Source organism: Erpetoichthys calabaricus, chromosome 10 (genome assembly GCF_900747795.2).
Source record: "Erpetoichthys calabaricus chromosome 10, fErpCal1.3, whole genome shotgun sequence".
NCBI lineage: Eukaryota > Metazoa > Chordata > Cladistia > Polypteriformes > Polypteridae > Erpetoichthys > Erpetoichthys calabaricus.
The window spans coordinates 42,589,454-42,604,104 of record NC_041403.2 but is presented as its reverse complement, the minus strand read 5'-3'; the positions used below and the strand labels follow the sequence as shown (position 1 = coordinate 42,604,104).

Genomic DNA, 14,651 nt, shown 5'->3' with positions numbered 1-14,651 from the left:
AGCGACCTGCTGGACGAGTGTGAAGGTGCGCGTTACTGCACACACGTGGTTCAGGTGAGCGCATTTCCCGTACAAGCCCCCATTCATTGTAATAGCGAAGCCTTTCCAACACACACACACACGCACACACACACCTTAATGCCCCCCTTCAACGCTTCCTCGTCCCGCTCCCGTGTCAGTCACTCCCACTGCGTCTCTCTCTCTAGCAGGGGAACGCCACATTCCTGGGGGCGGAAGGCTTTGTATCACGTCGTATGTGTGAGTCACTGGAATAAATTGCATCGGTAAAAGTCTTGAGTTTCTTCCCTTGTGCGGAAGGTATATATACACTCACTCCCGTGTCTTCCCCATAAACTAGTTGGACATTACCATCTTGAAGAAAGCCTGGGATTATATACACTACAGTGGCTTATTAAATTATCTACTAGAAAGAAATCCCTCCGGCCACACGGCGAGTTACTGCAAGTAACCTCTGAATTAAACACGCGTTATTTTGGACATGTACTCTTTATTACCTGTCGGAGTTTTCTGCTGCTGCGTTTTACTGTCTCTGAACGGAGAAGTTACAGGTAAGGAAGTCTGACTTTTAAAATTTAATTTCAAAGGTTGCTAATACAATCTGCAGCGGTATTTCCGAAAGTAGAGAGCATTATCTTATGAAGATGCCAGCTTGAAAGACTGACGACGAGCACCGTATTTTTGTACACTTTGGTGTGTTCGTGGGGTTGAGTTTCCGAGCTTCATTGGTCGTGGGTAATAAAATAAGAATGCGGTGCTGCGATTGCAGTAGAGGGTGCTGACGAAATTCAGCTGACCGATAACGATTATCTTCTGCAAGCAATCCATGGGTAATAAGCATGCCGACTGTCCTACTGACATAAAAAAAATTTAATCAGATGAAACGGTGAATATTTAGAGCAATAAAAACTCGTCAAGTCTACTCAGTACAACTATCAAGTATTTAAATCATTCATTCGTCGCACACACGTAGCTGGTGTTATCATTTTTGAGTGGCATTGTTTCTCTAGTGCCGTCTTTTGAAAGTCAACAAACGTAAATGATTTCTAAAGCCGTTTAAGTGGATCACATCAGGACAGGAACGAATCCAGGCCGGAATACCAGTGCATAATAAAGCACGAATTCACACTTAAATAATGTCAGTCTGAAATACATATGCTGCGGTGGGTTGGCGCCCTGCCCGGGATTAGTTCCTTGCCTTGTGCCCTGTGTTGGCTGGGATTGGCTCCAGCAGACCCCAGTGACCCTGTGTTTGGATTCAGCGGGTTGTAAAATGGATGGATGAATGAAATCGCTATACCCATTGTAGCAGTGTCGAATTTAGAGCCGCGTCCCAGATTCTGTCCCCTACTACTCTGCACATATTCCCCAGATGTGTCTGCGTTTGCTGTCCCACGCACATTCCGAAAAGCATGCAGGTATTGGAAGTATTTATGTATGCATGTATGTATTTATTTATTCAACACATTTTGGAAGTGGCCACTCGTATGTGCGTGTGTGGACCCTGAGACTGACTGCACTGTCCCCTGCCCTACGTACTGGGATCGCATCCCCCCACGACCCTGAATTGTGTTAAATCGGTTTTGAGAATGCGATGCGGTTTCAGTTTAACACAGAAAACTCCACAGTAACACCTGTGATATTTAGACCCACTAGTTGGGTCTGTGTTTGCATTTTCTTCTGGTGTCCAAATATTTGTTGACTTAATCGGCAAACCTAACTGTCCAGTGACGCCATCTCTGCGTGGCATCAAATCTTGGTGCACAAAGTTTTCATGTGAAACGAGCTACCCACTTCTGTCCGAGTCCCTCAGTGTGTTTAAGAAGCGCCTGAGGCCCTTAACTTGTTCGGTGAATTTCTGTCTACAGATAATTCACGTTTTTATAACCTAGGAATTGTAACTAGTTTGTGTTTTGTTCTGAGGTCCTCACCGGCGATGATCAATTTTGTTACCCTGTCCCCAAAACTAATGTTTACATGATTATGTTTTTGTAAGTCGCTTTGGATTAAAATGTCTGCTGAGACAATAAATGGAAATGGAAATTCACGGCATGTGCAAATCAAGCCCGCTTGGTACCGATGTTTGAGAATATGTGCGTCTAGGATATTGTGCAGTGCAAAAGGCAGCTTTGATAATGTTAGCATTTAAGAACTTGTCACGAGATACTTGTTGCAAGGGCAGTTTCAGCCGTTTTATTCACACACCTTTCTTTCCCAAAAGGTAACCCAAATGACGTGCCATTGGCGACGGATATCGTGTGGTCTTCAATAAATTTCAAAACGATACTTGAATGGAAACCTAAGCCGACAAATTACACGTACACGGTGGAAGTATATGGGTAAGTATCCAGACTTAAAGCGTAAGGAGTTCAAATGTTTAGCTGCTCAAGAAAGTACAGGACGATGTGTATTAAATTCGGATAAATACTGTATCCGCTGTAATATTTTAGTTTTTTTTATTGTGAGAAATAAAAAGATCTCTGGTGTGTCTTTAGAAAGGGGCATCTGCTTACCATATCTCAGAGGAGACAGTTCTTGTGGGTGTATTCCGTTACTGGGAAATTGCATCCGATCTTTAGATCCTGTTTATGGCGTCTCTCTCCATCGAGAGAGATATTTCGTTTACTCCAGGATGTCCTTTTCTAGAAGAGTAATTAGCGCAGGATCAAACGCCAGCAGCCATCACTGACAAAAACAGAGGAGACCACAAGCTAAGGGGATGTATACATTTCATGGTGATGCAATGTGGAAAATGTTGGGAATTCTGTAGAGAGAAAGAAAAAAAATCAAGCAATTATGGGAAAGAGTATTACCGGATGAATAGCTGAATATGGTGTTTGCATTTGCTGTGTAATAAAATAGATGGATTTTGTTAATGAACAATTAGCCAAAAATGTAAAAATGTGGGAACATTTTCCAAAAGGTCTAATTCTGTGGAAATGTTTAATGAAATACATCATATTAGTGCTGAAATGAATATCATATAAGAAGTGTGTTTTTTCGAAGCTGAGAGTTAAGATGCCCACAGATATTTAACTCACGGTTCCGTAGACCTGTTGCTAGTGAAGGTGCGTTCGTCTACTGCCACCTAACGGTCAGCTTGTGCGAAACACTCCATGTGAGAGCCCTCAAGCATCAATATCAATGTCGAGAATCTAGTTTTAAAACGTTCCTCTCCACAATGCTTAGAGTCTTAATAGTGATTTTCTTTTTGCTAATACAGGAAAAAGTCAAATGCTTTGAAGAACAAGTACTGCATACGAACGACCAAAACGGAGTGCGATCTGACCTCGCTTATGACCAACATGAGTGACACGTACACGGCGCATGTCAGCTCTGTGCCCAACCAGCAGAGTGAAGATCCAGAAGAGGCACGATATGCGTTATCTCCCAAGATTACTCCCTACAGAGACAGTATGTACTACATTTGAAGATTTTAATATTAGTTCATTTAGTTTATCAAGTAAATGAAACATATACGACTAATTCATTTATTAGTTAGATAGATAGATAGATAGATAGATAGATAGATAGATAGATAGATAGATAGATAGATAGATAGATAGATAGATAGATAGATAGATAGATAGATAGATAGATAATGAATTGCTTGATAATACGCTCATAAATGTATTAATTCTTTTATGGTACAACTTTATTCTGGGAAGGGGTCTTTGCATTTGAAATTGGGAAGAGGTCTTTGGATTTGAAATTGGCATTTAGGCTTTGAAAAGGTTCCTAATATGTGGATAAATCAGGAATCAGTAATGTATAGTAGAACACCAAGTAGATACTGACATTGGGAAACCCTGAACGTAGCCTACTTCATTGTGTGCAGCATGAGTCCTTTTAAAATCAGGATTCCAGTGGTATTTCATAAATCTCTTGACATTTATATACGGAGCCGATTAAGGATCTCAAGAAATAAAAAGGGTCTCCTCTATGGCACTTTTATTTTTAAGAGTGTAGGTAGGACGCAGCATACAAAGGAAAAATCTGTTTTAGAGCCAAAGCAATAAAATCATGTGTGCTTATTTCATTACATGACATCTCAAATTCTTTTGCATTGTTTCTTTTGTACGATAGGTTTATACTAAAGAGAAAGGGCCAAGTAAGGGCAATATCATATTATAAGTATTCAACCCTCTTTTAGCTTACATAACAGCAATTGTTCATCTATTTAGGACATAGACTTGTTAATGAACATGGTATTTTAATTATCTTTGCTTACCTTACACAAGCAAGAATGCTTCTTAAAAGTATGTTCTGCACTAAATTATAAATAATAAAGAGAAAAAAAACTACAATTACAATTTCATATACTTTAAAAAATAAATATATAATAAATATGTATTGTATGCTATATAATGTCTATTGAGACATGCACACAACAAGTCCCAACATCAGTATGCATCATGTTAGCGTCCATTACAGTATTGTCAATTTAAAAACAGCCAGAACATAGATTTTGTATTTTGGTATAAAAATGTTTTAGATCTGAATTCTAGTATTGTGCAATTCTGTTTTAAATGTATGAAAGTTACCTTTTGTAGACGTCTTTGGTGTATGCAGATGCACATGGTAGTTGCCTTTTTCACGGTGAGCAACTTTGTAATTAACTTTACACATTATAATGCAACAGAAATGTTCCCGTCAGGCGAGGTAAATCATTTGCTGTTAGCACAAAGTGAGTAAGTGTCTGGTTTTGATGGTTTGATCCTATAATTTGAAGTCCAGCAGGCAGCTTATCATTACCTTTATTTTCTATGAGTATGACTCTTTCAATTGTGCATGAACTCTCAAAATAACCGCTACTGGAGGAGAATGTGAATTTAAGGAGGATTTTAATTTCAAAAATGTATTTTTTCCCAATTTCAGCTCAAATTGGACAACCCAAATTCAGTATTGAAATTAACGAACAAAAGGACTGGATCAAACTCCTAATAGAAGATCCAGTCTCAGGAGTTAGAAAGGCCAACGGAAGTTTCATGACCATAAGGGAGATCTTCAGAGATGACTTTAAGTACAGAGTGTTCTACAGGAGAGCGTCAAGTACAGGAAAGGTACAGTAGCTCACCTTTTGAAAGACATCTTTTAAAGGTTTTGATTTGGGCAATGAATTATGAACATGCTGAAAACTGGTTGGTCTCCTTCAAGAACATTACATGTAATATTACTGATTTATTGAGAATTTACTTTTTCATTTAACATATGATATAATATCCACTGCATATAATGTGTGCACTTAAATCTTTACAGCAAACTAATATAATATAGGGTGCTAGAGCGGCTAGTGAAACTGTCTCAGAGGTACAGAAGCCAGGTTTAAGTCCCATCTTGTGTCTGCATTGCTTTTCTTTTGATTTATCCAGTTTTCATCCAAAAGTGTACATGCTTGGTTACTTCACAACTCTGAATTAGCCCAGGATGGTTCAGTTTGCCCTGTGGTGGCCTGTTTCTCCATGCAGAGTTGGTTTTCCCCTTGTGGCCAGTGTTTCCATGAGAGGCCTCATGACCCTAAAGTTTAGTTAAGTAAGTTAATTAAATTGAAGAATGATATCAGTATAGATATAGCATTCCAGATTTGTTTTTTTTCACTTCCATATTAATAAGACAAATAATGTTTACTTGCAAGCATCATATTTGGCATTGTATATGATATCATTTTAGTTACAGGACAGTATAGCGTGTGTGTGTCTGTGTGTGTATGACAGAATGCAGAGTCCATGTGAAGACTTATTGAGAAATACTCCAACTGGTTTACATGGCCATGCATTCGTAGAGCGCCTCCAGGCAGTCATGACACACCACACATGTAGTTTATATGGCAAATGGCCAAGGATCGGAGAAGATTCTCACATCTCTGTTAAGCTTGGCAGAGGCTGAGGGGTTGGGATAGCATACCTTATCCATGTGGTTGACTTTTCTTCCCTGAGAGACCACTAAGGTTCTTGTTTTTCTGTCTACTGAATCTTTAATCATTTTAAGTATGAGGGATTTGTTTCATTTGGGGGAGATATGACAAGTTCACTTGATTTACTATGGCTAAAAATGTATTAATGTAGCTATATAAATTATGCTACTACTTAGTTGATCATTAGTTTAAAATATTTAAGAGTAATGGCCATCAGAGCACTGCTGAACAGTACCAGGACATATTGAAATTCTCTCATATTAATGCATTTTTCTCTTTTGAATCTGTTTAAATTACTTTCGGTGTGGATAGTCCTATTACCAAATTATATGCCAGGGTAAAAAAATAATAATTCTTTCAGACTGATTCTTTCTCGGTGAACTTCATCATATTCATGATAGGCAGTTTTAAGGGAGTAGCTCTATTTAAGCTGGACATGTTTGGGGTCACCACTGAGACCTCCCAAAACTGCTGACTTCTATTTGGCAGGTTTAAGTTACTCAGTTTCTAAAGTGAACAAACCTGCATCATTCCAGTACAGTCCTGTCACTGTCTTGTAAGCATATAATGGTTTATATTCCTCTTGCTGTAAATATATTCTGGATATTTTATAGTTGTCCAATTTTTTTATGTGACTTTTTTTATAAAGTAAAATATTCAGACAGATCCTAATGAGCTAGTTGGCTACTTCTGACCTGGCTAAGAAAATAAATACGCAGATTAATTGCATTTTTGTAATTGCTCATTACTAAGTTATAATCTCTAGTTATATTAACCGTTTTATATACTATGTTTTTATTATGCAGAAAGAAGCATATACACAGAGTAATGAATACAAATTGAAGATCGACCGAGGAGAAAGCTACTGCTTCACCGTGCAGGCCATCATTCCCTCTCGGGATGTCTCGAGTCAGTTTGGCCAGGAATCAGAAATGCAGTGTTCGCCGATGGAGACAAACTTTCTAAATGGTAAAGTATTTCAACTTAACTAGAATTAGATGAGTGTAATCCATTCGGTTTGCTGTCTCATCAGAAGGACTCCGTCCTGACACTCCTGCTAAAATGCTAAGGCTGTTGCTAGAGACTCAGCTTTGAAGTGGGTGATTGGTGTGCTCTTAGTCAAATTCATTACTCAGAAATATTGAGAAAGGGTAGCAAAATATGGAAAGTTGTATTTTAATCTGAAGAGTCGGTTGCTTGCTCCAATTCTTTATACCCATCCATTTTTACCCACTCAGTCTAAAAGAAGTCCAAAAACATGCAGGTGAGGTAAATCGGCCCTGGTGTGTGTGTGCCTTGTCCAGGTGTTGTTCATGCCTTGCAACCAGTGCATGCTGGGATTGCCTCCAGCTGTCCTGCCACACTACTCGGGATAAAAGGGTTTGAAGATGGATGGATGGAGTGATGGAGAGTCCAGATGACTGTCAGATCTGGATCGAGCCCACGTTACCACTCAAACTGAGGGTGCTCTGATTCAGTAGCCACCAAGTGCTACACCAATGGCTCATATGACTATTAACGGCACAAGTATCTGACATTCAGATTAACTTAGTTTGTTAATAACGAGATGTACTGTATATGTCACTGTTTAGGATAGTTCTGTGGCACAATGGATAATGCCACAGTGCACACTGTCTGTGTGGGTGTCTCATTCAACCCATGTATGCTTGCGTTTTCCACTACATCCCAAAAACTAAAGCAGCTCTGTCTGAGTGTGGGTAATGGGCCCTGTGACTAACTGGCCAGTTTCTCCGGGGTTGACTGTACCCTTGTGCTTGGTGTGATGGGCTGTCAACAACTTAATAGAAAGCACAAAACAAAGAAAACTGATATAAAAAGATAATTATACTGCCTGTCACAATGCAATACTGATATGCAGGTGTGATGGATTTGTTACGGAAATGTTCATAGGTTTATGGCTGTTTGGGAATTCTGAATAGTAAATCAAAAGACCACACTAAATCAAATAAAGTACTGTGAATAAAAACAAAAGAAACTGGTTGGCATTTATGGAGCAATCTATTCACAAAGTTACCCTGCGTTTTCAGATAATTCGATTACACAGACTTTGGATGAGAACTCCTCGCATTTCTGGAGTCCCGGCTTCACATTCTGCCTGGGTGGCGTTTGCCTGCTCCCGTCGTATTCGCACACTTTTCTCCGGCTGCACCAGTTTTCCGCCCGTATCACTATCACGTGTACTCTGTTTTGATATGTGACTCTAAACTGTCCAAATGTCGCTGCATGTGTCTTAACATCGAAAGTCACTGGCAGAGTTTCTATAGAATAGACACGTTCAGAAAATAAGTCTGATCAAATTTGGAACAGGGATATCTAATGAAATAAAGAGTTAAACCAGTAATTGATGAGCTCTGGCTCAAAAATAATTAAAAAACAACGTGAAGACCACTTTCCACATACAGTACTTTCAGGCATCATCAAATCTGACATCCCTGGAAGTGCTTTTTAATGGACTAAATTGGGCATTGCGTTCATTTAATTTTTGGCTACGATTAGAAAAATGTTGTGAAACTGGTTTCCATTGAGATTAAATGGCAGTTTAATCTTTAGATTTTGATAGGTGTTAATTTAGAAGTCACACAAAGAATGAAGGCAGATGTGCAGTAGAAGTGGGGCAGGCAGGAGACTGCAGCTTGATGCCATCTGCTTTTGAGAGGCACATTTTGTAATGGAGATTACAAGCTCTATACATCTTCCAGTAATATTTCTACAGTAATCTACGGTTGCATTGGTGGTCAGCCCTTAACCCTTTGCAGTCATATTTAATTTTCAACGTCACGCTACATTAGTCGTAATTAATTATTGAAAAAACGCCAATAATTACAGCAGTTATTTTTTTCAAGCACGTAGGAATAACACAGGCCACTTTTCTCGACCAGGCGACTGTGCAAATCGGTCAGAAACTTGCAGGGCCACCAGCGGTGGCCTGACGACCTATAGCGCACTTTTTACTAAGGCCAGTTTTCTGGCCTAACGACCGCAAAGGGTTAAATGACCTGTTATGAGTGACTGTGCTCACCCTGAAATGATTCCGGCCATGATCTCTTATCATGAGATGCTGTTATAAACAGGAGGTGTAGACAGTAGGCTGGTGACAAAAATAACTAGCAGAGACTTGAACTCAACTAAGAAATACAAATGAAGAGATGGCTTCCATCAAAGTTTGGTAAGGTACATTTGGGATGGCACATTAACCCTCTAGCATGTATCCACACTGCATTTGTACAAGGTTTTTAAAAATATGTACAGTAAATGAAGAAATAACACTTAAGCTATTGGTTTTCAATTTCTACTAGGCCTGACATTGTCTGGTGCATGGAATGAACAAATCAGTTATCTACAGTAGATTATCTATAATACATCCATCCATCCATTTTCCAACCCGCTGAATCTGAACACAGGGTCACGGGGGTCTGCTGGAGCCAATCCCAGCCAACACAGGGCACAAGGCAGGAACCAATCCTGGGCAGGGTGCCAACCCACTGCAGGACATACACAAACACACCAAGCACACACTAGGGCCAATTTAGAATCACCAATCCACCTAACCTGCATGTCTTTGGACTGTGGGAGGAAACCCACGCAGACACGGGGAGAACATGCAAACTCCACGCAGGGAGGACCCGGGCAGTGAACCCAGGTCCCCAGATCTCCCAACTGCAAGGCAGCAGCGCTACCCACTGCGCCACCGTGCCGCCCATCTATAATACATCTCTAACAATATTAAAGATGATAAGGCTTGAGTTGCCACAGCTTCTAAATATAAAAATGTTAAATTATGACAGGACTTTTTGTTAGAAGAAAATAGGAAAGTGAAATCACACAAAGTCTGTTTGTGTTTTGTGGACTGCAAACAAGTAAAATGACACCTTTTATTGGCTAACTAAAAAATGATTACAATATGCAAGCTTCTTGAGGCAACTCAGGCCCCTTCTTCAGATAAGATGGGGCCTGAGTTACCTCGAAAGCTTGCATATTGTAATATTTTTAGTTAGCCAATGAAGGTGTCATTTTACTTGACTTGTCACTACATTCATTATGGCTAATGCAGTACAAGACCCTAGTACTACTGTGGCCTGCAAACCAAAGGCATGTGTGTGATGATTGGTAGAGTGGTGCATTGTGGGTAAACAGTGTTTTATGATGGCAAGAAGGTCCTTGCTGCAGCATGTGGAATGGAGAATGACTAAACCTGAGTGAAGTTAAACATTTAACTCCCATTAGCTCACATTTCCCGGGAATCACATATTTGGCTCAAGGGTACACTTTAACGCCGTCCATATTTTCTGTAGATCACACATTTTATCACACGCTACAGCTGGGACTGGATGTCAGAGAGTTCACATAAACTGGCGGTAGTATACACTGCCAGTGAAATTTGTAGACCTAACAACATTCAGAAAAAATGAGAAAAACACATAGCGATGCATTTGTTTTCACTGTGCATCATATGCCTCGTCAAACGTGCTTCAGAAAAAAGCTTTGTTTTGTGGCGTCTCTGTGGTGTTTATTGAGCTCACATTGTTACTATAGCCTATTTGTATTGGCCCTAAATATTCAACTCCACCCAGGTTTAGCCACGCCCCATTCTGCAGGCTGCAGCAAAGCGTACAGGATGATGGTAGTAACAGGCTTTTGAACAAAGTGTGTAAAGCCGTGTATGGAATGAGCTGAGTGTAAACGCAGAATGTTGTCAATAAACCTCTTAACAGCCCTGTTGGATTTTGTTTACAGAATATGGAATTGGAGCAAAACTGCTTGTCTGTGCTGCTGTGGTGATCGTGATCGTTGCTGTCATCATTACTGCAGTTGTCTGTAAAAAGAAAAACGACGGGAAGAAATCTTCCAATTCAGAAGGGTTGGCGTTAAATAAAGTTTGAGAAGCAAAAGAAATGGGACTTCAAAGAAGCCGGCCGAACACTGAAAACGAGAACGCCTGGCTTGCAGCGGAAAATAAACAAACAAGAAAAATACAAAAAACAAAAACAAAAGGCATTTCTGCAATAAGTCTGAAATGGGAAGAAGTATCTGTTTCTAGGAAACATTTTTTTTTACTTATTTTTCTAGCATTTTTTTACATAATTTTTAATCATGTATGTAGAGGTGATTTTCCTTGTGGACATCACACTAAATTACCATTAAGCTTGAGTGGTACCTGCCTGGGAGTATGAAACACTGACGCAAATAGACGAGTACTTTTATTTATTTATTTATTTATTAAAAATCGGTTTGTCTCAATTCACTGAGACTTTTCCATTTGGTGTATTGAAGTAGGATTATTAAACATATTAATACAAATATTAGATGTATTTATAAGTGGTTTTGGGATGTCTATTTAATTATTTTGTGATATCTGTATATATGGCAATATTTTTATAATTCTATTTATGTAAATAAAGGTGTATGGGCTCCTTCTATCTTAAGTGTGGTTTCACTGCCATTTTTTAAAAAAACTTTAATGAGGTTTCAGGTGTTAAGAGTTGTTTCCCTTCTTTACAACTTTATCAGAGCCGTTTTGTCCCAAGATGAATAAGAGGGGAGGCAGTGAATTTGCTGAAGATAAATAATCATTTTTCTAGATTTTGTATTTTAATATATGATAGTACAGTACATCTAAAGACAATGTCACATTACGTGACTTCTAATCATGGACTCGGTCAGATTTAACAATCACGGACTCTGATCTTGTTGCTGGACAGTGAGTTTAAACATCTGAAAATCACCACCCATGTCACATTTACCAACTGAGTGCCAACCTTCCGGCACGGCCGTGCTCACCCCTTTTTGTGACAGCCAATAGTATGCTGCCTGATGAATCCAGAATTGTACAAAGTGTTAACAGTTACGCCAAGTTCAGCCGCAATCACGGCCCATTTTTGTATTTTTCCCATTCAGTCATAGTCAAACACAAGACATCTGAGAGAGGAGCTTTTCTTCTTTTTGTGAGGTGTTACTTACTCCTCTTCACTGCACTATATGCATTGCTCATTGGTTGTCAGCTGTGATGCACATAGAGCCCACCCTATGACTGAAGACAAAATCGAACCTGTTTGAAGTTTATTGGAGTGAGTCGCTGGACATGTCGCATTAGGTGTCTGACCTTCACAGGAGCACACTGTCGACTTGCTAAGAAAATTCACTGGAAAAGTTGCGTAATGTGAGATGACCTTTACCTGCAACCATGTAAGACAAGATGCAGATTATGAAAAAATGTAAACTTTTAACTAGTGCCCTGCAATAATAAAAATAAAGGGGACAAATTGGTTCTTCACAGAGATGCCGTAGAGGAACTATTTTTGGATCCCAAAAGAACCATCCACATGAAGTTCACACAAGGAATCTTCATTCAGTTAGATCCATAACAAGTTCCATAAATAGCCATGAATAGACGATAACAGATTTGTGAAACACCAATGGGTTCATAATTTCAAAAGGATTCAACCTTCACACAATAAGTTTGGGTATTCTTGATCTGTTAGTATCCTGCTAGGTCATCTACTATACATTAAAGATTTCTGGTTTTGTCCACATATCAGGAACCTTTGCAAAGCTCAAACAATTAATTTAATTTGCAAAGAAGCCTTCAGAATGAATTGGTTCTTTGTCAAGCAATGAGTGTACATGGAACTAGAACACCCATTGAAGTGCTATTTTAGAACCATTAATTTTAAGACTGAACTTCCCACTGGATAACACTGTCTTTCAACCAGTGGGTCGAATTGTGAGATGCTATTCTTTATAACAGGTATGAGTCATGGTGGGTCTCTCACTGGGTCAAGTCATGAGTTCCTCTTCTTTATTAAGGTAGTGCGTCATGGTGGGTCTCTCACTGGGTAGTCATGAGTTTCTATTCATTATTATGGTAGTGGGTCATGGTGGGCCTCTCACTGGGTCAATTGGTGAGTTCCTGTTGTTTATTAAGGTAGTGGATCATGGTGGGTCTCTCACTGGGTCAAGTCTTGAGTTCCTATTCTTTATTATGGTAGTGGGTCATGGTGGGCCTCTCACTGGGTCAAGTCGCAAGTTTCTATTCTTTATTATGGTAGTGGGTCATGGTGGGTTTCTCACTGGGTCAATTGGTGAGTTTCTATTCTTCATTATGGTAGTGGGTCATGGTGGGCCTCTCACTGGGTCAAGTCGCAAGTTTCTATTCTTTATTGGTAGTGGGTCATGGTAGGTCTCTCACTGGGTCAAGTTGTGAGTTTCTATTCTTCATTATGGTAGTGGATCATGGTGGGTCTCTCATTGGGTCAAGTCTTGAGTTCCTATTCTTTATTATGGTAGTGGGTCATGGTGGGCCTCTCACTGGGTCAAGTCGCAAGTTTCTATTCTTTATTATGGTAGTAGGTTATGGTGGGCCTCTCACTGGGTCAAGTCGCAAGTTTCTATTCTTTATTGGTAGTGGGTCATGGTGGGTCATAAAGGTACATAAAAAAGTAGTCAAACGCAGGCAAAGCACGAAACACATTGCACACGAAACTAGACCCAAAAAAAAAAAAAAAAAAAAAAAGAGGCCCGCGCACAACAGCAAGGCACACACACCCCCCCCCCCCCCCCCCCTACAGGCACCGGACGGGACACACACCAAGAGGGGGATTCAACAAGCCCATGGAACACAAAAAAAAGAACACAAAACCACCCCACAGACCCTACAAGCAAGGGACGGGACACACACAAAGAGGGGGATTCAACAAGACACAGGAACACAAAAAGAAAGAAGACGCTCGCGCGACAACAATCCTCACCCCCCCCCCCCCCCACATCCATAAGAAGTGACACCCAAAGCCACATATTCTAAAGTGGACATCAACACCTTCACACTAGACAGCATAGGTGTCAGCATTGGTGGATCTCCTTACAATAAAGCACTATTAACCGTTCAACTGCAGAAAAGGAAACATATTAACAGTGACTGCGATCCTCCTTATTACTTATCCATATTTCGCATGCTGAGAAAGAAACAAGTCATGAATACACGGTCACGGGTACAAAACGAAAAGGAAAGGATAACAGGAACAAACACACGAACACGAAAGAAACAACAAAATAGACGGCTATGCAGCATAGGTGGATCTCATTACAATAAGGCACTATTAACCGTTCAACCGCAGAAAAGGCTCCATATTAACAGTGAGTGCAATACTCCTTATTACATATCCATATTTCTAAAAGAAAAAATGTCTCGACTCCAAAAACGCAAAGCTCAACTACAGCTTCTAACTAACGATGTACCTAAAAGTAAAAACTTTATGAACTGCATTAGATCCTACAATAGTTCATTTGCTTTTGCATCTACCGGAGTAAATATCAGGCCACCAAAAGGCAATGGCCCATACTGCTTTCGCATATGTGCACAAATACTGCATCACATTGGAACAGTGCACCCTGAAACAAATCAACAACGCAAATATGCACAAATCTACATCCTAGATCCACATGACGCAATCTATCAATCAAAGTGCTGCATCGCAACAGGCACGGATTCAAAACGAAACACCTCCCGTCTCAGACATACGTTAATGGCAGCGAAGGCTACAACGGGCTTCTCACACAGCACAGGCAAATCGATTACAGCTCCAAAACAACACGTCCCAAATACTACACATGCAACAACGCGCCTCTCAAACGGCACAAGCAAAACATACACCAGGAAAATTCATTCGGATTAATGAATGTCATTTGCAATCATTGTCATTCA

The 14,651-nt window shown here is 39.9% G+C and overlaps 1 protein-coding gene across 1 annotated transcript; it reads left to right on the top strand.

Moving 5' to 3' along the window:
- The first annotated feature begins 234 nt into the window (after positions 1-234).
- Positions 235-11,370, top strand: f3a (coagulation factor IIIa). The gene is made up of 6 exons (XM_028811111.2): positions 235-569; positions 2,240-2,357; positions 3,242-3,432; positions 4,897-5,081; positions 6,739-6,901; positions 10,688-11,370. Exons 1-6 carry the CDS (start codon positions 500-502, stop codon positions 10,831-10,833), a joined length of 873 nt encoding a protein of 290 aa, XP_028666944.2. The 5' UTR covers positions 235-499; the 3' UTR covers positions 10,834-11,370.
- The last annotated feature ends 3,281 nt before the right edge of the window (positions 11,371-14,651 follow it).